This window comes from Podarcis pityusensis (assembly GCF_964106645.2).
Source record: "Podarcis pityusensis genome assembly, contig: HAP1_SCAFFOLD_162, whole genome shotgun sequence".
Taxonomy (NCBI): domain Eukaryota; kingdom Metazoa; phylum Chordata; class Lepidosauria; order Squamata; family Lacertidae; genus Podarcis; species Podarcis pityusensis.
The window spans coordinates 79,899-98,589 of NW_028293332.1; the positions used below are offsets into that span (position 1 = coordinate 79,899).

General features: G+C 49.5%; 2 protein-coding genes across 4 annotated transcripts in view; both read right to left on the reverse strand.

The window, feature by feature from the left end:
- The window catches only part of LOC308469077 (uncharacterized protein), an 11,042-nt gene extending 3,079 nt beyond the window's left edge, over nt 1–7,963 (reverse strand). The window contains exon 1 of the mRNA XM_081024397.1: nt 7,711–7,963. The gene's annotated coding sequence lies outside the window, so the exon portion shown is untranslated. The remainder of the gene's footprint in view (nt 1–7,710) is intronic.
- A 43-nt stretch (nt 7,964–8,006) lies between these two features.
- On the reverse strand, nt 8,007–17,718 carry LOC308469075 (uncharacterized protein; the record flags this gene model as incomplete). 3 transcript variants are annotated; one of them, XM_081024391.1, is made up of 7 exons in its annotated part: nt 17,638–17,711; nt 16,451–16,609; nt 14,201–14,673; nt 13,180–13,261; nt 11,423–11,505; nt 10,999–11,125; nt 8,007–9,409 (listed from the first exon to the last, which is right to left on the reverse strand). In XM_081024391.1, exons 2-7 carry the CDS (start codon nt 16,503–16,505, stop codon nt 8,007–8,009), a joined length of 2,223 nt encoding a protein of 740 aa, XP_080880517.1. In that variant the 5' UTR covers nt 16,506–16,609; nt 17,638–17,711. The 3 variants fall into 3 exon arrangements, with proteins under 3 accessions (XP_080880517.1, XP_080880518.1, XP_080880519.1); XM_081024392.1 differs by lacking the exon at nt 16,451–16,609 and having other exon boundaries at nt 8,007–9,415; nt 14,201–14,759; nt 17,638–17,718; XM_081024393.1 differs by lacking the exons at nt 16,451–16,609; nt 17,638–17,711 and adding an exon at nt 17,489–17,558 and having other exon boundaries at nt 8,007–9,415; nt 14,201–14,695.
- Between the last annotated feature and the right edge of the window lie 973 nt (nt 17,719–18,691).

Genomic DNA, 18,691 nt, shown 5'->3' on the forward strand with positions numbered 1-18,691 from the left:
GAAGATTCACAGAAAGGAGCACCAGTGGCCAGGGCAAGGGGGGAGCCTAAGGGGACACCCCAGGAAGATAGAGCCAGAGGGGACTCAGAGGGGAGCAGTTGGAAATCAGGACCAGCGTCACCGCCAGAGAGCAGGGAAGAGGAAGGGCGCCAGGGATCAAGCGCTGGCAGCTCACAACAGGGGGGAGGGCACGAGTCAGGAGTGGCCACACCTCCATCGGGGAGCGAAGAAACGGTCAGACGGAAGGTGGAAGGTTGGGCGCGCGTGCCAAGTTCAAATGCACAGGAAGGTGGCGCAGTAGGCAGCCCGGAAAGGGAGCCAGGTCCTAAAGCCCGCCGAAAGGAGGGAGAAGAGTCAGGGGGGTCAGCGTCAGCGTCAGAGGAATCCCGGAAGGAAGAGACCCCGGGGGGCAGAGGGACCCAGAGAAGAACAGTCAGGCGGAAAAGGTGGAGCAAGGCTAGGATATTAAGTTGGTGTACAAGGGGCGGAGACTCAGATGGAGCTTCGCCGATCTAACCATGAGACGTAGAGTTGCACGCAGCAGCTTGAGAATGGAAACTGTAACTCAATAAAGACTTTTATTTAATGATCGCTGGCTAGCGTGATCCTCTGTGAGCTAGGATCTGGAAGCAGCTCTGACAGTAAGCTCCATCTCTAGATTGTGGGCATCTACGTCCTCGCGGAGAGGAGAGAAAGCGGGTGCCTACTAGCGAGCTCACGAACGGCAGACAACATGACGGCCGAACAGCAGATAGTGGAACTCAGAGAAGCAGTGACACGACTGAATGCCGAGGCTCTTGCATCCAGGAAGAGAGAGGAGGACGCAGCTGCCGCCTACAGGGATCTCCAGGTCAGGTTGGAAGTGCTTACGAAGCAAGGGCAACTGACACCCAAACCGGAGGGGATTGGGTTGGGGAGACGAACAGGCGGTCTGGTCTCTCACTTCGATGGGAATTTGCAACAGTACCCCAACTTTAGAGCAGATGTAATGTGTGCACTGCAACTGCTGAACAAAGACTTTAGAGATGAGCAAGAGAAGGTGGGATTCATCATGTCCCATTTGCATGGAGATGCTAAAGCATGGCTGCGCAATTTGTGGAGAGATAAGGATCCGGCGCTCCAAAATGCGGATGCCTTTATTAAAGCGATGGATGGGTGCTTTTTATCAAGCATTGACGTGGATCTTGCTCGGCAGGAGATACATGGACTGAAGCAAGGGAGGGCCAGCGTAAGGCAGTACCATGCCCGCTTTTTCGCTTTGGTCAGTGCCCTGGAATGGGACAGAGATTCGGCTCCTGTAAGAGACCTGTTTTGGGAGGGATTGCACGGCTCGGTTAAAGATGAAATTGCGAGGGGGGAGAGACCCCGGACCACGCAGGAGATCGTTCAGAGGGCGCTGGCGGTGGGGGTGCGGCTGGAAGGACGTCCGTGGAGCAGGGACGAAGGGCGTGGAGGGCGCGAACCAGCCAGGGGCTCCTCCTTCCTTCCCAGAGAAGCAGCGCGTGCGCAATCCACGCCTCCGCCAGGAGGAGGAGCGGAACCTATGGAGGTTGGAGGTGCAAGGGCTCAGTCAGCAGCCAGAGCCCTAGCACCGGCAGCAGTGAAAGCGAAGCCTCCTAGAGGGAACAGGAAGTGTTACATCTGCGATGATCCACAGCATATGGCGAAAGAGTGTCCCCAGAGGCTCCACAAGCACACTGCAGCCTCAGCAATGGTAACTGCAGCAACGCAGCAAGGACAACCACAGCAGGGAAACGAAGGAGTCTGGTTGGAGGAAGAGGCACTGGGGCCCAGCCAGACGTGTCAGTGAAGCAGTCCCCAGAGATTTTACAGCCCATGGACCCCCTCCCGCCCAAACCGGTAGTGAAGCTCACCGCGTCGCTCCAGCTGCCCAATGGAATCACCATGGACGTGCCAATCACCATTGACTCCGGAAGCAATGCGGACTTTATAGGGCAGGACTTTGTCGACCGGCACGCTATACAGTTGCTGCCTGCCACGCTGCCCCTGCAGGTTGTCACGGTGGATGGCAGGGAGCTGCTAGGGGGGCAAGTGGTGAAGCAGACGCCACCAATGGTGATGCGACTTGGGAATCACAGGGAAATCATCAGCTTCAATGTCACTCAACTATCGGACACGCCCATTGTATTGGGCATGAGTTGGCTGGACAAGCACAGCCCGACGCTGGCTTGGTACCAGAGGCAGCTGACCTTCGGCTCTTCCTTTTGCGCTGAACACTGCATCGTGCCCAGGCAGGAAGGAGGGGAAGAGGAGTCACAGCTGCAGCTAGGCACGCTGCAAGCGGTTCCCCACAAGTACGCAGAATTTTTGGAGGTTTTCTGCGAGAAAGAGGCAGACAGGCTACCCCCCCACAGACCATATGACTGCAAAATTGACCTGCTGCCGGGGGCGGCGCTGCCCAAAGGGAAGCTGTATTCCATGTCTGAGGACGAACTGCAGGAACTCAAAGAGTTCATAGATCATAATTTGGAGCGCGGTTTCATCCGAGAGTCCAAGGCAGCGGGGGGCAGTCCGGTATTCTTTGTTAAGAAGCGGGACACGCCCCAAAAAAGACTTGTAGTGGACTTTCGCATCTTGAACAGTGTGACCAAGCCATCGGACTTCCCCATGCCCCGAATCGACGACCTCCTCGCAAAGGTACGGAAGGGCAGAGTGTTCACCAAGTTGGACCTGCGAGGGGCATACAACCTCATTCGCATGCGGGAGGGAGATGAGTGGAAGACAGCCATGTTCACGCCCCTGGGCACCTACGAATATAGAGTTATGCCTTTTGGATTGCAAAATGGCTCCCACGTTTTTCAAGCTTTCATGCATCACGTGTTGGCGGGGCTCCTCTACAAGACGTGCGTCTGTTTCTTGGATGACATCCTGATCTTTTCGGAATCGCAGCAGGAGCATGACAGACACGTCAAGGAAGTGCTGAGCAGGCTACAGCAACATAGGCTTTACGCCAAGCTGGAGAAGTGCCAATTCGACGTGACCGAGGTGGATTTCCTGGGCTACAAGTTGTCTGATAAAGGGCTCGCCATGGACAGCGCCAAGGTCCGAGCAGTGTTGGATTGGAAAAGCCCACGCAACCGGAAGGAGGTCCAACGGTTTGTCGGCTTCGCGAACTTCTATCGCAAGTTTATCAAAGGCTTTGCGATGCAGACAGCGGCCATCACGGACACGCTCAGCTCCAAGAAAAAGAAGTTCATCTGGACAGAGCAGGCGGAGCAGTCCTTTCAGGCACTCAAGCGTCTCTTCGCGTCGGAAGAGCAGCTGCTTCATGTCAACCCCAGCAGGCCGATGAGGGTGGAGACAGACGCTTCGGACAGAGCCGTGGGAGCAGTCCTGCTGCAGAAAGACCCGCAGGGGGTTTGGAGGCCGGGAGCGTTTTACTCAAGGAAGCTCAGCAAGTCCGAACAGAACTACACCATCTGGGACAGGGAGTTGCTGGCCATTCATGCAGCGTTCAAAGCGTGGAGGCACTTCCTGATCGGCGCCAAGCACACGGTGCAGGTCTGCACGGACCACAAGAATCTAGAGCACTGGCGCACGGCACAGTTCCTGAACCAGAGGCAGATACGTTGGGCTGAGTTCTTTGCGAATTTCGACTTCCGAATAGAGTATGTCCCGGGGGACACCAACATCATGGCGGATGCTCTCTCCCGTAAGCCACAGTATCTGGAGGAGGCAACGCCAGCGGCCGCCATGCACATCTTCGCACCGACAGTGTGGGCGTGCGCGGCGGCAACAGTTGACCTGGATGCGGTGCGACGAGCGTTGCAGGATGACTCCTTCGCGCAAGCGAAGATGGCAGAGGTGCACAGGGGCACGGCAGCGACCGACGAGTTCCAGCTGCGAGATGGTTTGCTCATCCGTAAAGGGGCCATCTACGTGCCGGGAGACGAACTTCGCGCCAAGGTACTGCAGCAGCTGCACGACGCGCCCACTGCCGGGCACTTTGGCAAGGAGAAGACGGTGGAATTAGTAGCCAGAGACTTCTGGTGGCCCGGAATGAGAGGGGAAGTCGCGGACTACGTGGCGAGGTGTGACACCTGCCAGAGGTCCAAACCAGTGCACAGACCGCCGGCCGGACTGCTGGAACCGCTGCAAACTCCGTTCGAGCCATGGGAGAGAGTGGCCCTGGACTTTGTCACGGATCTGCCCAGCTCGAGGGGCAAGACGGCTGTGCTGGTGGTGGTGGATTTGTTCTCCAAGATGGCACATTTCATTCCGTGTGCGAAGGTGGCCACGGCGGAACAAACCGCCAAACTGTTCATAGACCACGTGTTCAAGGTTCACGGTCTGCCGCGGTCTATTCTGTCCGACCGAGGGCGACAGTTCATCTCAAACTTCTGGCAGAGGCTGATGGGCTTCCTGAACGTCAAGATCAACCTGGCGTCGGCTAGACACCCGCAGACCAACGGGCAAGCGGAGCGGGTCAATGCCATCATGCAGCAGTACCTGAGATGTTATGCGAATCAACAGCCTGCGACGTGGGTGGATTACCTGCCTCTCGCTGAGTTCGCCTACAACAACACGAAGCACGTGTCCACGGGGGTCACGCCGTTCTTCGCCAACAACGGGAGGCACCCTAGAACCTTCCCGGGACTGGAAAGAATGGGGGAGGGGGAGCCGCAGACAGCAGATGCGTTCGCGTCGGAGTTGCAGGAGGTCCACGATCAGCTGCGGCGGCACCTGGAGCTGGCTAAACACGCATACAAGGTACAAGCGGACAAACACAGAAGGGTTGGCGAAGAGATCCATGTGGGAGACTGGGTCTGGTTAGCAGCCCACGCAGTGCCGGCCAGGTCGTTGGCGAAGAAGAAACTAGGGCATAAACAACTGGGGCCCTACCAAGTCGACGAACAGGTCAACCCGGTGGCTTTCAGGCTGGCTCTTCCGGAGGGTTCCAGAATGCATCCGGTGTTCCACAGATCGGTGCTCACTCCCTACAAGGCACCTCACAGGTTTCAGGAACCAGGAACGGCACCGGGTCCGCTCCGAGAGAGAACCGGGCAAGGGGGAGTGGCACAGGAGGAGCGCATCAACGAAGTCACGGAGATTTTGGACTCCAGATGGGGGGAAGAGGGGGTAGAATACCTTCTCGCCAAGGAGGGCACCCCGGCCAGTGCCAACAGCTGGGTGCCGGGCTACGCTTTAGACGAACCTCTGCTCAAAGAAGAGTTTCATGCCCTCTTCCCACATAGGCCAATGCCAGCAGACTTTTTCGACGACTGGCTTTTCACGCCCACGCTTTCAGCCAGCACGTTCCGGGGGTTCGACTCGGACGAGGAACCGACACGAGACGCCCGTTCCCCAGAGGGGTCACCCTCGGGATCTGCTTCAGAACCCTCGTATTGGTGGGATGATCGACCAGAGGAGCAGTTCCGCAGAAGGTGGCTGGAGGGTCCAGGACGAGCAACGTCTCCAGAAGGCAACGAGGGAGAGACGGACATGGACGTTTTCGGGGACGACCCGGGTTTCGAGCACGGCGGCACAGAGATGGAAGCGGAGGTGACCGTCGTCAACGAGAGCAGGGAGGAAGAACCGGAAGACTTCGGATGGCGGCCCGCCACGGGAAGCGAACTGTATCCGACATTCGTCCTCCTGACACGGCAGCACCCAGATCCCGCACCGGAAGGAGGGGAGGGGGGAAGAGGGGGCTTCGAGGGGGGGATGGATGTCAGGGGTTCAGGAGCAGAGGCAAGGGCAAGGGAGGAAACAGAGAGCGAGGGAGAGGAGGCAGAAGAAAAGATGAGCGATGACGACGACCCGAGATCTCCGAGTCTTTCCAGTGAATCAGAAGATTCACAGAAAGGAGCACCAGTGGCCAGGGCAAGGGGGGAGCCTAAGGGGACACCCCAGGAAGATAGAGCCAGAGGGGACTCAGAGGGGAGCAGTTGGAAATCAGGACCAGCGTCACCGCCAGAGAGCAGGGAAGAGGAAGGGCGCCAGGGATCAAGCGCTGGCAGCTCACAACAGGGGGGAGGGCACGAGTCAGGAGTGGCCACACCTCCATCGGGGAGCGAAGAAACGGTCAGACGGAAGGTGGAAGGTTGGGCGCGCGTGCCAAGTTCAAATGCACAGGAAGGTGGCGCAGTAGGCAGCCCGGAAAGGGAGCCAGGTCCTAAAGCCCGCCGAAAGGAGGGAGAAGAGTCAGGGGGGTCAGCGTCAGCGTCAGAGGAATCCCGGAAGGAAGAGACCCCGGGGGGCAGAGGGACCCAGAGAAGAACAGTCAGGCGGAAAAGGTGGAGCAAGGCTAGGATATTAAGTTGGTGTACAAGGGGCGGAGACTCAGATGGAGCTTCGCCGATCTAACCATGAGACGTAGAGTTGCACGCAGCAGCTTGAGAATGGAAACTGTAACTCAATAAAGACTTTTATTTAATGATCGCTGGCTAGCGTGATCCTCTGTGAGCTAGGATCTGGAAGCAGCTCTGACAAATATGCAGTAATAAATTTTAAGAGCTGGTGAAATATTTGGGAACACTGACACTGGACAGGCATGGTCTTAGTCAGCTGCCTTGTAGTGAGCAATGTAAGAGTAGGGGAACAAAAATGGAAAGCATATAGACTTCTGTGTGCTGAAAAACACTTTGTGTATTGAACAAATGTGTGTAGCAGCTGCCAAATTAAACTTCTTCAGTGGCTAAAATATATAATTATGATGTGCTTCACCTTAAAACAATTTGGATGTTTTCTTAAATTCTTGACATCACAGCATGCAGCAGAAACCTGTCATATTGGCATTATTATTATTCAAGTGTCCTTACTTAAATGTTACATTACTGCAAGAAGTTACAGGGGACGAGGCAGGGGGCCTTCTCAGTAGGGGCACCCACCCTGTGGAACGCCCTCCCATCAGATGTCAAGGAGATAACTATGCAACTTTTAGAGGACTTCTGAAGGCACCTCTGTATTGGGAATTTTTAAATGTTTGATGTTTCATTATGTTTTTATATTTTTTGGAAGCTGCCCAGAGTGGCTGGGGCATCCCAGGGAGATGGGCAGGGTAAAAATAACAAAATTATCATTATTGTTACTACAGGGTTCACTGCCTGAGATTCAAAGGCCTGGCTCTCCTTCCTCCTCTCCGTCTCAGAGGCTGGGCTTTCTGTCTCATCTCAAGGACTGCCAAAGCGCCCAAAAAAGCCTCTTGACTTCCACCCAAACCGTCCACATCAATCCTAAGCATCTCCTGTTCTGATTTCCATTTTTTGGTCTCCCTTTCCAGCTTTTTAGATTTTTCCTCCCTTCCTTTCATGTAGACATCAAGTGCTTCTGTTTTCTTTGTCAGTGTCTCTAGTGGTCAAATTTGTCACCATTTCACTATTTCTATCAATTCGGGCTAATAGCTTCTCCAACTTTTCCTTCATCTCTTTAGTCCGGTATTTTTTTAGGTCAGCAAAAAGTTCCACCAATTCAGATGGGGACCTGTCCCCTGGGTCTTGCTCTGAAGATCTTCTACTCAGGCCTGGTATTAACTGTTTTTTAACTGCCATAGTCAAAATCTCACTCGCCCTTTTCCAGCAACCCCTTATCAGTTTCTCAAGGCCACAGAATAACTCTTTCCTAAGAGATCCTGTTTCCTGTACTTTTCCAGCCCTCTCTCTTCCATCCAGCCTGATACCCAGAACACATAAGCTGTTTAACATAAAATCCAATTTCTCAAATTAAGATTCGAATTAACCAAATAATTACTTTAAGAGAGGAACCACAAGAAAGAAAAAAGAAACAATGTGTCCAAGAGGACACAGCAATTTAGATGTCCAGAGAAGAGTGGTTGTGTTGCAGTAATCCAATTCTCTTTAACTGTCTCACAGTAGAAGACATATTTTCCTTCGAAGAGAAGCAAACTTGCCCAAACCTGTCCTGCTATTAGCTTTTTTAGCCAACTCTCAGTCCTTTTAAGAGCTCAAATGGTTTTTTAAAGAACTTTAAAAATGAGACCAGATTTTCATAAATCCCTCCAATCACTCTTGGCACTGAAATGGTTTCTACCCTGTGTGAATTCTCTGATGGGAAGTGAGATTGTTGCTTTGACTGAAGCGCTTTCCACATTCCACGCACTGATATGGTTTCTCCCCTGTATGGATTTTTTGATGGGCTGTGAGACTTTCTTTCCTGGTGAAGCTCTTTCCACATTCCAGGCACTGATAAGGGTTTTCCCCTGTATGAATTCTTTGATGGGAAGTGAAACTTATTTTCCAGGTGAAGCTCTTTCCACATTCCAAGCACTGATAGGGTTTCTCCCCTGTATGAATTCTTTGATGGGAAGTGAGGTTGGCGCTGTTAATGAATCTCTTTCCACATTCCACACACTGATACGGTTTTTCCCCTGTATGGATTATTTTATGGGAAGCTAAACTCAGTTTCCAGTTGAAGCTCTTTCCACATTCCACGCACTGATATGGTTTCTCCCCTGTATGGATTTTTTGATGGGCTGTGAGACTTTCTTTCCTGGTGAAGCTCTTTCCACATTCCATGCACTGATAGGGGTTTTCCCCTGTATGAATTCTTTGATGGGAAGTGAAACTTATTTTCCAGGTGAAGCTCTTTCCACATTCCAAGCACTTAAAGGGTTTCTCCCTTGCATGAACTCTTTGATGGGAAGTGAGACTTTCTTTCCAAGTAAAGCTCTTTCCACATTCCAAGCACTTAAAGGGTTTATCTCCTGTATGGATTCTTTGATGGGAAGTAAAATCTGAGTTCCTCCTGAAGCTTTTTCCACATTCCATGCACTGATATGGTTTCTCCTCTGTATGAATTCTTTGATGGGAAGTGAAACTTATTTTCCAGGTGAAGCTCTTTCCACATTCCAAGCACTGATAGGGTTTCTCCCCTGTATGAGTTCTTTGATGGGAAGTGAGATATAATTTCCTGGTGAAGCTCTTTCCACATTCCAAGCACTGATAGGGTTTCTCCCCTGTATGAATTTTTTGATGGGAAGTGAGATTTTCTTTCCTGTTGAAGCTCTCTCCACATTCCAAACATTGATATGGTTTCTCACATGTATGAATTCTTTGATGGGAAGTGAAGCACTCTTTTCGACTGAAGCTCTTTCCACACACCACGCACTGATAGGGTTTCTCCCCTGCATGAATTCTTTGATGGGAAGTGAGATTTTCTTTTCTGGTGAAGCTATTTCCACATTCCAAGCACTGATAAGGTTTCTCTCCTGTATGAATTTTTTGATGGGAAGTGAGATGGGCCCTGTGACTGAAGCTCTTTCCACATTCCAAGCACTGATAGGGCTTCTTCTCAAGGGGATTTATTTGATGGGAAGTGGAATGGGAGCTCTGACTGAAGCTCTCTCCACAGTCTGAATCCTGATATGGCTCCTCCACTGTGTGAAATTCATTGTGCTCTCCCTTGTTCTTCATTTCCAATTTATCACCACCTGAAACTCAGAGGCAAACGGATTAGAGTCCAGGGAAGAAGTGCAGCTCAAAATTATGGAGCAATGCTCATTAAGGTTTGTGACAGGGAAAGAACTGAAGGGAGTTAGATGTTATAATGTTCATTTTGTTCTGTAAAAATGTCTACTTTCATAAACAAATCAAATTGAATATTAGATGTTTTCTCTCTTAACTATTTTTAGCTTAACTTGGCAGCATCTTTTTGTTCAAATTTAAATATGGATCTGTACTATCTTCATGAATAAAATGTACTTTTATTATTATTTAAATGGTGGCCAATGCTGGAAAGTTCCCTGTCCAAAATTAAGATATATTCAATATGCTAAGTTGTTCAATATGCAGTAATTATTTTAAAATAATTTTTATTGGTTTTCTTTTTCTCGTAACAAATATCCACTATCAATAACATTCATCTTCCAGTTTCTCCCCACCCTGCTGACTTCCCTCAGCTTCCATTTCTGGTTTATTACCTCATATATTACATTTTGCTATTTGTATAAAATAATATTTTGTCACATTGTAAAATTTATTTTTCTCTATCAATAAAGCTGTAAACTGCCGAGTCCATGTTTTTTTGTTTTTTTTTCTGTAGGAATGTTGTAAATGGTTCCCATACTTTTTCAAAGTCACTACTGTCCTTTTCACGCAGTTCAATATGCAGTAATAAATCTAAACAAATTTTAAGAGCTGGTGAAATATTTGGGAACACTGACACTGGACAGGCATGGTCTAAGTCAGCTGCCTTGTAGTGGGCGATGTAAGAGTAGGGGAACAAAAATGGCAAACATGAACTTCTGTGTGCTGAAAAATACTCTTTGCGTATTGAACAAATGTGTGTAGCAGCTGCCAAATTTAAACTTCTTCAGTGGCTAAAAAATATAATTATGAAGTGCATCACGTTAAAGCAATTTGGATGTTTACTTAAATTCTTGACATCACAGCATGCAGCAGAAACTTGTCATATCAGCATTATTATTACTCAAGTGCCCTTACTTAAATGTTACATTACTGCAAGAAGTTACGGGGGACGAGGCAGGGGGCCTTCTCGGTAGGGGCACCCACCCTGTGGAACGCCCTCCCATCAGATGTCAAGGAGATAACTATGCAACTTAGAGGACTTCTGAAGGCACCTCTGTATGGGGAATTTTTAAATGTTTGAAGTTCAATGCCTGAGATTCAAAAAGCCTGGCTCTTCTCTGGGATGGAGTTTGTTTGGTCCAGTTGTCCAGTTGTGGAATCTGTCCCATCTCCAATGTCAGTCGACTCTTTGGTCAACCAAAGAGAGACAGAAGCAAGAATGAAGCTACTTCAACACCTCAAATCACTCTGAAGCCTACATTTAAGAAGGCCTGGGCAGTTCAGACATCCTGGTCAGGGTTTTAAAAGGCAGAACTGGAGGAAGAATATTCACAGGGAAAACAATCAATAGCCATCCATCCAAGGTTTGCTGTGGGAGTGTTAACATCCCAGGTGCTGTGGGTGGAGCTGTTGAGCCCCATTGAAATATCAGAGGTTCATCGCCTAGAATTGAATTACAAAACAGATAGGATGATCCAATAGGGAGACTTACTGAGAGAGTCCCACATCCCACGATTCTCCTCCATGACTTCCTTATGGAGAGCTCTCTGGTCAGGATCCAGCAACGCCCACTCCTCGTCTGTGATATAGACAGCTACATCTTCAAAGCAAACTGTATCCTAACAGAAAAGGAAAAAGGCTGTCCTCTTAGAGAACATTCACTAGCGGCCAGACCCCTCTCTGCCTTCCTCATCCCTCTCTCCTGCTGCAGCTTCTGCCTCGGAGTCTGGGCTGCTCTCTGCCACAGACTCCCTCTGCTCCCTGAGCCCTCTTCCCTCTCCAGCTTCAGACACCTCCTCCTCCTCCTCCCAGTCGGCTCCCTCTTCTCTGGCTCCTCCCACCATTCCTCTGCATCCAACTGTGTCCAGCCAGTCTGCATCCAAGCAGTCCTTCCCCACAAGGCTCCTTCCCCCTACCTGATCTGGGTCCACAGCTGCTGCCTCCCCTCCACCACCATGAAAAGATGAAGGAGCAGGTCTTGGTGGCATCCTTCCATCACCTGGGAGAGACAAAGGTAAGTGGAAACCGTGAGCGCCTGCTTCTCTCAGAGGTGAAACAGTGCATCTCTCAGTACAGATGGGGCTTGTCCAAGTCTCCTCTGCTAGCTTCCGGTTCCACTCTGCTTTAATGGAGGCAGCGGGCGATCGTTGGCAAAGGAAAAACAAGGATGACTGAGGGTAATTCTCCTCACAAGTTCCCCCAGGGACAGGGGGAACGGGCTTCACTCCCAGTTCGTCTCAGTACCTGGCTCTCGCTCCGCCATGGGTTGTGGGAGGCAGGGAGGTGCTGAGTGCGAAAGCCCTCCGCCTGCTGAAAACCCTCCTTCGTAGCCATTAAGGAGCAGAGGTTTTCCTGTCAATTAGAGCTCAATTTGGACTAATGTACAGATGTTGCTGGAAGGGATGAGATCATAAACTGTGGGACCGAAACAGCTGCAAGGTCTTTAAGGGTTGAATTTGAGAGAAGACTTCATTTGGTGCAAAAGATGGGGGGGGGGAGGGAAGCCTACGGCTTCTTTATATAAAGTTTTCTTCTCTACATTTATGATTTGGCAACCCACCATTGAATGCTAGTTCAAATTATATATGTACAGGTGAGCAGGGATGAAACTGGATTGCAGATATGGACTATAACATCAAATGAAACTTTGTGTGTAAAAAAAAGGAAAAAGGGAGGGAAGCTCTATTTTACAAAATGTTTACGATGGAAAATTAGAGCTGACTCTTCCCTATCCTTTATTATTTATTGACTGAACTGAATAATGCTAAAAGGACTTGGAATTTAATTTAATTGGATAACTGTGCATTTATATTCGGCCAGATAGAGGGATGTAAGCAATCTGCAAGTTGTGAAGGAGCTGATAAAATTCATTACTGAATCATTTGCAGTTCGACAGATCCCTCTCCTTCCCAGGCGGAGAAGAAAAGTGGCAAAAACAGGTTATTTGTTGGGACCGTGTGATTTTTGCAGCTGCTGTTGAAGTTGCCAAACAATGAAGCATGGGACAGAGCAATGGAGAATTTCTGAAACCACAATGGGATATTAGCTCCGTCCAAGGAATAATGGAGAACAGCAACAACCAGGAAAAGATAGACAGAACATTTTACAAGGACAGGAAGAAACATCATGAACAGAAAGATTGCCACACACAGGAAGAATAAGGATATAGCTGGAGTGCCTCACTTGTAGTTTTATATATTATTTAATGTATCAAAATGAATGGAAGTCATTAATATTGCAGTTGTTGTATAAATGATTGTTATCTTGACTGGGGTGTAATTGAAATTAATAAGATTTTGGAATGCAGAAATAAAGAAAATCATCAAACCATCGGTATTAGCGGGGGGGGGGGGTCCCACCTAAATTATATAATTTGGTATCTGAATGATTGGTATTAGTAATTGTATTGTAATTTGGCATTGTTATAATGAGGCTATTATAGGACTGTAATTGAAAACTAATAAAAATTACTATTGTAAAAGTCTCCCCTGCTGAATACATTTGGACATTTGTACCCATTTCATATATTGGTTGTGCAAAAATACATCTCCCCCCCCCCCCGAGCTCTGGACTCCAAGTGTCTTCCCCCAAAAGATGTAAAGAACTCACAGATAAGTTTCAAAACCAAGAGAATGTGACAAAACGGGGGGAGAAAACACTCCTTCCTCCTTACCCAGAGGCCTCACTCTGGCGTCCAACGGAGTCTTCTCTGCCTCAGAAGAATCAAGACCCATTTCTGCCAAAAGATCCTTCCTCTGAAAGAGCAACAAGGATTCAAAACAGAGAATGGGGAGAAGGGTTAGAAAAGGAATGGCAGAGGCAAGCGCTTTCGGGGGACAGAGGTGAAAGCTGCTTCCTGCTTCTGCTAGACTGGTGTCTGGGGTTGGCTGCCAGGACCATGAAACATTGGTCCTCAAGGATCTTCACTGGCTCCCAGAACGTTTCCCAGCACAATTCAAAGTGTTGGCGCTGAACCTTAAAGCCATAAACGGCCTCAAAGGCCCAGTATACCCACAGGAGCGTCTCCACCCCCTTCGTTCAACCCGGACCCTGAGGTCCAGCTCTGAGGGTCTTCTGCTGGTTCCCTCTCTGCAACAAGCAAAGTTACAGGGAACCAGGGAGGACCTTCTCGGTAGTGGTGCCTGCCCTGTGGAATGCCCTCCCATCAGATGTCTAGGCAATAAGCAACTACCTTACTTTTAAAAGACATCTAAAGCAGTCCTGTTTAGGGATATTTTTAATGTTTAATGCTGTATTGTGTTTTTAATATTTGGTTGGAAGCCACCCAGAGTGGCTAGGGAAACCCAGCCAGATAGGCGGGATATAAACAATAAATTATCATCATCATCATCATTACCATCATCATTATTACAGGGAACAAGGCAGTGGACCTTCTCGACAGTGGCACCAACCCTGTGGAATACTCTCCCATCAGATGATAAGGAGATAAAGAACTGCATAACTTTTAGAAGACATCTGATGTCTTATTATGCTTTTCTATGTGCTGGAAGAAACCCAGCCACATGGGTGTGGTATTAAAATAACAACAACAACAACAACAACAATAATAATAGCAGTAGCAGTAGCAGTAGTAGTAGATTTCCAAAAAAGGATGGGCCATTAGTAAATAATTTGGCATACTCTCCCTCCTCTTTGTAGCCCCTTGGGAGTATCCAGAGGAAAGTCTCTCTCACCTGCCGTTCTGCCTGCTTCCTCTCCTCTGCCTGACTCAGGAGGAAACCTTCAGCCAGAGCCACTGCCTGGGAACTGGTCTCCGCTCCACATTCCCTCACCCAGCTCTCCATCTCCAGGGGAAGGACAGCCAGGAACTGCTCCAAGATCACCAGGTCCAACACCTCAGCTTTCATGTGCCTTTCTGGCTTCAGCCACTGGTGGCAAAAGTGGTAGAGTTGGCTGCAAACCTCTCGGGGTCCTTTGGCCTCCTGGTAGCAGAACTGCCTGAGCTGCTGGCTCTGCACCTCTGAGCGGAGGGTGTCCTCCTCACCCAGGATCTTCTGCACAGAGTTTTCACAGAATCCCCCACTGCTCCCCGTTTCCATGGCATGGCCTCTTCCTGCTTCAGCACCAGCTGAGTCTTGCTCATCCATCTGTGTTCCCAGGAAGTCTCCAAGAGATTGGAAGGAGCCCCTTGGTCCTCTGCCAAGTTCTAATGGAAGGTGCAACAAATCCTACGAATCAAACACATTCTTCTATTATAAGATCAATACACAGCCAAGAGAAGAAGAGTGTTCCCTGAGGAAGCGTGGGGAGAGGAGGAGGAGGAAGAAGTCATAACTGTGAATGACAAGTGAGTCATTTGTATCCCAACCCCACTTCATAGTCCAGAGCTTCACCCCAATCCAGCCATATCTGCTTGGGTGGCCTTGGTAAGCAGGAGGGCCCATGTCTAGCTCCAGCCACTGTCCCTTTGGCACAGACAGGATGTGGCCATGGGACTTCCTGCTCTGGATCCAATGGGATGGTTGCAAGGCCCTCTGGGTGGAACTGCCCTGGAAGACGCCTCAGAAACTGGCCCCAAATGCAGCGGTTGGGTTCTCAACTGGGTTCCCTGTTTTACTAATGGCATTTCTATCCCACCTTTTTCTCCAACAGACTCCAGGTGGTGTCAGGGACTGGACCCAAGAGGAATGCTGGAGACCCCCTTCCCTCCTCCTGAACCTTCCCGAGAAGAGGAGGACAGTACAGTGGTGCCTCGCATGACGAAAATAATTCGTTCCGCGAGTCTTTTCGTCTTGCGATGTTTTTCGTCTTGCGAAGCACGGTCCGTCGCAACTGTGCCTCTTCAAGCGGCTTTTTAAAAAAAGCGCAAGACGTTTTCATCTTGCGAAGCAAGCCCATACGGAAATTCGTCTAGCGAAGCAACGCAAAACCGAAAAACCCTTTCGTCTAGCGAGTTTTTCGTCTTGCGGGGCACCACTGTATAGACTGACAACACTGGTTTGCAGAAGGTCATAGTTCAGAGGCTGCAGAGGGGAGAAGCTGGGAAATATTGGGAGAGGAGCAGCAGGAAGCAGCAGCAGCACCAGGGGAGAGACAGCTGACAGACTCTGTGTCTTCAGAAAGCATTCCTGACCCTCCTTCTCCCAGGATCCAGCGTGCATTGAGAGTAGGAGAACAGGAAGCTCAGAGGCAGAAAGCACAGATCAGCCGACGCAGGGATGACGTAGAAGAGGAGAGACAGAGGGGTGGGACTTTACTCAGAACGCCATTACTGCAATGGAGAGGCGCTGTTCAAAGTCTCTCTCTGTAAATATTGAATAAAGGACTCGGCAGGAACTCTTCTTGTTGTCTATTTCTTGGCTGGCCACTGGGGGAGGGATGGGATTCCCTGAAGCCTGACAGGTGGCATCTACCCCTCCTCATTGAAGACCCACGAAAATCCTTTGGCATACATGTAATTCCTGTTTTAAAATACCTGCATTGGTTGCCAGTTCATTTCTGGGCCTAAGTTCATCAACAGACCAACACTTTATATTATTTAATTGGCAATGGAAGAGGAGAAAGGCCCATGACTCACTCTTAATCTAAGCACAACCACAAGGGCTTTGCCATGTGGAATGCTCTCTGTTCTCTGCTCACTATGTTCTATCCTGCATTTTTGGTTGTATTCAAACCAATTCATTAACCATCTGCCAAGCAAGATGGCTTCCTCCAAAGAGTCTTGGGAACCGTAGTTTATTAAGGATGCTCACAGTTCTTAAGAGACACCATCCAGCTGCCCCACTAGATCCTAAAAAAATATTGAAAAGCTTTGAAAACACACAATTAATTTAGGTTCTCTCCCCCCCCACCCGCCAGCAATGCTTTGGCTGCCCCCCCCCCCCGGAATTCCTGGCTACGCCCATGGCCTCCATCCTCCTTGTCAGCGGGTCCCCTAGCAACTCTCATCACTCAAGGGTGGGGGTTGCCTCTTTCGTGCCCACCCTCCGCTTGCTTCCTTTCCAGGAGGGCCTCTCCTGCCTTGGATTCCTGGGGCATTTAATGACCAGCTCCAGTCAGCATTCCCTAATGTAGAAGCAATTCTGAGAACGTTCATTTGAATGATGAATGCAAATTGCCATGGAGAAAGATCCTTTTCTCAGCTGAAGAGGATAAAAAATGAATTTAGAACAACAAAGTTTCAAGATAAATTACGTTACCTCAGCATCATGTGCACAGAAAATGACAAGCTATGCAGTTTATCGTTTGATGATATCATCAGTGATTTTGCTTTGGCAAAAGCAAGCAAAGTACTGTAATTTAGATCATGTTTGTGTACTGCTTGAATCCACAGTATACAATGAATCATGATAAAATTATACAGCTGAATGGGTATTGGGTAGATGCATTAATATAATTAGTCCTGTTTAATAATTTTTTGATGTACAGGCATATATAGTATCGGTATTATTTATGAATGATATATTACTAGAAATACTGTCATTTACACTCAGTAAGTGTAACAGGGTACAAAAGTCTGCTGTCCCAATGAACAGTGTGGACTACTATGGTGATACTGCATTGATATTATATAAAAACACATTGTATTAACTACAATTGCATTGTACAGGTTATACCACTTAATTTCATATTAATAAAGCTATTTATAATTATTAGTAGTTTGCCTCATATATTTACACCTCTTATTATTTCATGTTATCACAAGTTTCTAGAGACTTGATTATGAGTCTTTGTAAATTGTGTTTCTGAAGGAACTTTTGTTATTGCCCTATGCCAATGTGTTTGCATTATGAAGAAAAATCATTTTAAGTTAGAGCTTAATGATGATTTCACTATTAATATACTTCCTCATTGTATTTCAGTTCAACAATGACTTTGATAAAATACATATTTTGCTAAGTGCAAATGGCTTGAGATACCGATGAGGTCCGTCAATTACCATCTTGCAGATATTCAGTGCAAAAAACAGCGACCATTTGCTGTGGCCCCAGAACAGCTGGACCGAGAAAGGGCCCCATTACCTTCCTCCGACCTCAACCCGGCCGTTTGGGGGCCCCCGGCTCCTGGGGGAGGGAGTTCCACAGGTTTCCCTGCAGCCCCCCCATGCCCCCCCGGGCAGTCCTGGACCCCCTCCCCCTTCTCCCCAAGGCGGAACAGAGAGGAGACCCACCAAAGGCCCGCGGGCGAGGGCGAGGCCGCTCTCCACGAGGAGACCCTCTTGCAGGAAGTGACGTAGAGGGGAGCTGTCCCCGCTTTCATTTCCTGTCCTCTCTAGGAAGCCAACTCGGTGCCACTTAACCCTTGGCGAGCGGGGCGCGGAGGAGCGCCGGGCGTTGCGCAGGCGCAGAGCTGCTCCCTCCCTGGGGAAGAGGCCGCGCTTGGGCCCGCCTGGCCCCGGAATGGGGGGGGGGGACCTTGGTGGGGCCTGGGAGGGTGCGGGGCCCCCGGGCCGAGAGGAGGGGCGCCTGGCGGGGAAGAAGCAGGACCCAGAAGCCGGGACTGGGCGCGTGTGCGTGGGAAAGGGGAACCCGTGTCCGGGAGGAGGAGCCCGTCTGCCTGCCTGGGGCTCCGGGGCTGGGAAGGGGCGTCCGGGCGGGGGAGGGCTTATGGGGGGGGCGAAGGGACCAGATCGGGGGACCGGGGGGCGAGTCCCGCCTGGCTCTCTTGGGGACCCCTGGGCAGCTCTGGTGGGGGCTGCGGGGGTGGGAGGTGGGGGGCTGCAGGGCAGAGAGCCCTGTCCCAGCAAGAGGGGGTCCCCGGGGGCTGAAAGAGCAGCTGGAGGGGGGAGACATGCTTCAGAGACATTGCATACAAATGTATGTATTCCGCTTGCTTGTGTATTCTGTATTGTAGCATATGTTGCTTTGTTCCTATATTTCAGCAATAAATATCATATGTTCTTATCTGTTAGTGAAGTTGCCTTTGAAACAACACAGAAGCAGTCAAAAGGATTTTCCTAGGAAGCATTTTATTCCACCTCTGGTGACATTGTGTGTTCTGAACACACTGACATTCTTATAAGTTTGTGGGTGCCAAATGGCCCAAAATTCCTGGATTCCATAAGTGTTGGACATTTGATTTAGAGTTGGGTTGGGTTGCCAAAACTGGTTGCCAGACCCATGTTTATTAAACTGTGTGTTAGACACTTCCAATCCTCTGGAATCAGCATGTCTTCAAAGCTCATTCAACCAGGCAAGTTTGCCATGAAGTGAGAGGCTGGGGTC